The following is a 2,168-nucleotide window of genomic DNA, read 5'->3' as shown; positions in this document are numbered from 1 at the left end:
CTCTCACAGTGAAGAATTTCTTCCTAATATCTGATCTAAACCTCCCCTCTTCCAGTTTAAAGCCATTTCCCCTTGTTCTGTCATGAACTGCCCTTATAAAAAGTCCCTCCTCAGCTTTCTTGTAGGGCCCCTTCAGGTGTTGGAATCGGATGAGGTTTTCCTCATCCTTTGCTTCTTGGTGTTCAAGGCTTCTTGGGTTGTCCCCTGCCCTGGCTGGGGTTTGTGCCATGCCTCATAGGAACCCTCTCCAAGGGCTCCAACTTGCCATTGGAGGGAAGGAACATGTCACCCACCAAAAACTAGAGTCTTTTGATCTCCAAGGTAGTTTTCCCTGTTCTGAGATGTGCCTGCCTCTTGCGTTTCCTGTGATTACCGTGGAACTGTTGTCTCCTTTGCTGCCTGCTCTGTGTTTTTGTTGTGCTTTGGAGGCATTTTTTATTCCCTGACTCCTCTCCCATGGTTGATATGACTCTAATCACAACAAATGCCCAGAAAATAGGCAAGGTTGGTGCTGTGTTTGTTTATATAATAGCAGTTGACCCTGGCCATCATTCTGCTTTCAGGATTTGTATTCACAACAAAAAGTTGTTGAAAGTGTGTACCCCAAAGTGCCCAATTATCTATTACCCATGAAAGGGCTTTGATCCTGCAGACCAACCTTGATATGTACTTGGCCATTTCAGAAGCATTTTCACTGCAGTGTTTATTGCTATATGCACCTGTCCTGCTAACAGTCTTGTCATTGTGCAGGAAGACCTAGTGTAAAGTGAGTCCCCAAGGCAAAAATAATTCCAGCAGTACCTCAATGAACATATTTTGTCATCTTTTACCAGGATGCAAACAATCTCTTCTTGATTTCCCAGGTCCTAGCAATGTGTTTGCTTGCAGAAGGTCAGCAGCTGTACCTACACTGGAGTCACAAGGTGGGGAGAGTGAGGGCTTTCTGGTAACTCTAATCCATACTTTAAATCAATTGACTCTGTGGAGTTTGCATGAAAAAAACATCTTATATTATGGGAAAGAAGGAAGAGAGGGAAGAGGTTAATCTTAGGAGACTTTAGATACCCATAAGAATAGTATCTCCACCTGAGCTGATCAACTAAACTCCCTTTGCAGTCAGTGGAGGCAAATGAATCCTCTGAAGATGCAATTCATCCAGCTGGTCATAGACATCTAAATTAAGATGAGTTGAATCACGCCTTTTTTCCCCACTGACTTTAAAAGGAGCCTGCAGTGACTCATTTAGGTGAAGATGTCTATATTTGACACATCCACATGTGGTAACATGAAGACAAAAGCAAAATTTCCATGAGAAGCACAGCATCATTTTCTGTAGCAGACTCCAGCAGCAGTGAAAAAAGTGGCTGCTATCTCTACAGAAGAGAAAGCTGGTTTTTCCAAGGCATCACAGTGCTTTATGCTTTTTGATCTTTGAGTAGTTTAGGAAATGCCACCTGGAGTTTTGAAGGTGCAGAAACAAATCCTTAGAGAGCTGTTGCTGCAAAATGATGCATTAGAATCACCTTCCTTAAGTAATTCTTGAGGCTATGTGAGGCATCTAAAAAATGAGCCTCTAGCCAGGCAGTTTAGGGGAGAATGTAAAGTGATTGCAAATCTCGCAGTGGGAGGGAATAGCTGAACGTGCAGATACTTGATCCTGTGTTTCTTCATTTAAGTAATGGAAACACAGACATCTTGACTATTGAAAACTGGCAGAAAGATGTAGAACAATTTGTAAAAAAAAATTGAGACTGCATCCTTGGGTGGAGGAGATTAGGGATGGATTATTAAGGTGTTGATATGTAGGAGCCCTTTGAAGAATGGCTAAGGACTTGGTCTAATTTCTACTTGCACTGAGTTCTCAGCAGAGAGATGATGTACCAAGAAGAGCCTGCCATCACCACTGTGCTGGTACCAAACTGAGCAAGAAGGCAAAGAATAGACTGAGCTACTCCCTCACTTTTTTGGTTATAAAGTGAACTCTCATCTCTTCATTATGGGAGTGTTTGCTGTTGCCGAAGCCTGTTGCAAAGCAGCTCATAGCATAAGGAAGTTGTGTTGCTATCTCTTTTGGGTGGAATTCATCATTTCTGAATGTAGTCATCTGCAGGTTAGGGATTTAACATCAACTGATCATCTAGGCTCCATCTACATCAACAGAGAGAGAG

General features: G+C 42.5%; 1 protein-coding gene across 1 annotated transcript in view; it reads left to right on the top strand.

The window, feature by feature from the left end:
* Window positions 1–833: 833 nt before the first annotated feature.
* The window catches only part of LOC104524389 (glycerophosphodiester phosphodiesterase domain-containing protein 5), a gene marked incomplete at its 5' end in the record, with an annotated part of 14,280 nt that continues 12,945 nt past the window's right edge, over window positions 834–2,168 (top strand). The window contains one exon of the mRNA XM_010167251.1: window positions 834–923. Within this exon, the coding sequence (XP_010165553.1) occupies window positions 834–923 (90 nt within the window). The remainder of the gene's footprint in view (window positions 924–2,168) is intronic.

The sequence above is a fragment of the Antrostomus carolinensis genome, unplaced genomic scaffold, assembly GCF_000700745.2.
Source record: "Antrostomus carolinensis isolate BGI_N321 unplaced genomic scaffold, ASM70074v2 scaffold21204, whole genome shotgun sequence".
NCBI lineage: Eukaryota > Metazoa > Chordata > Aves > Caprimulgiformes > Caprimulgidae > Antrostomus > Antrostomus carolinensis.
The sequence above is the reverse complement of the archived record's forward strand: the minus strand, read 5'-3'. Positions and strand labels throughout refer to the sequence as shown.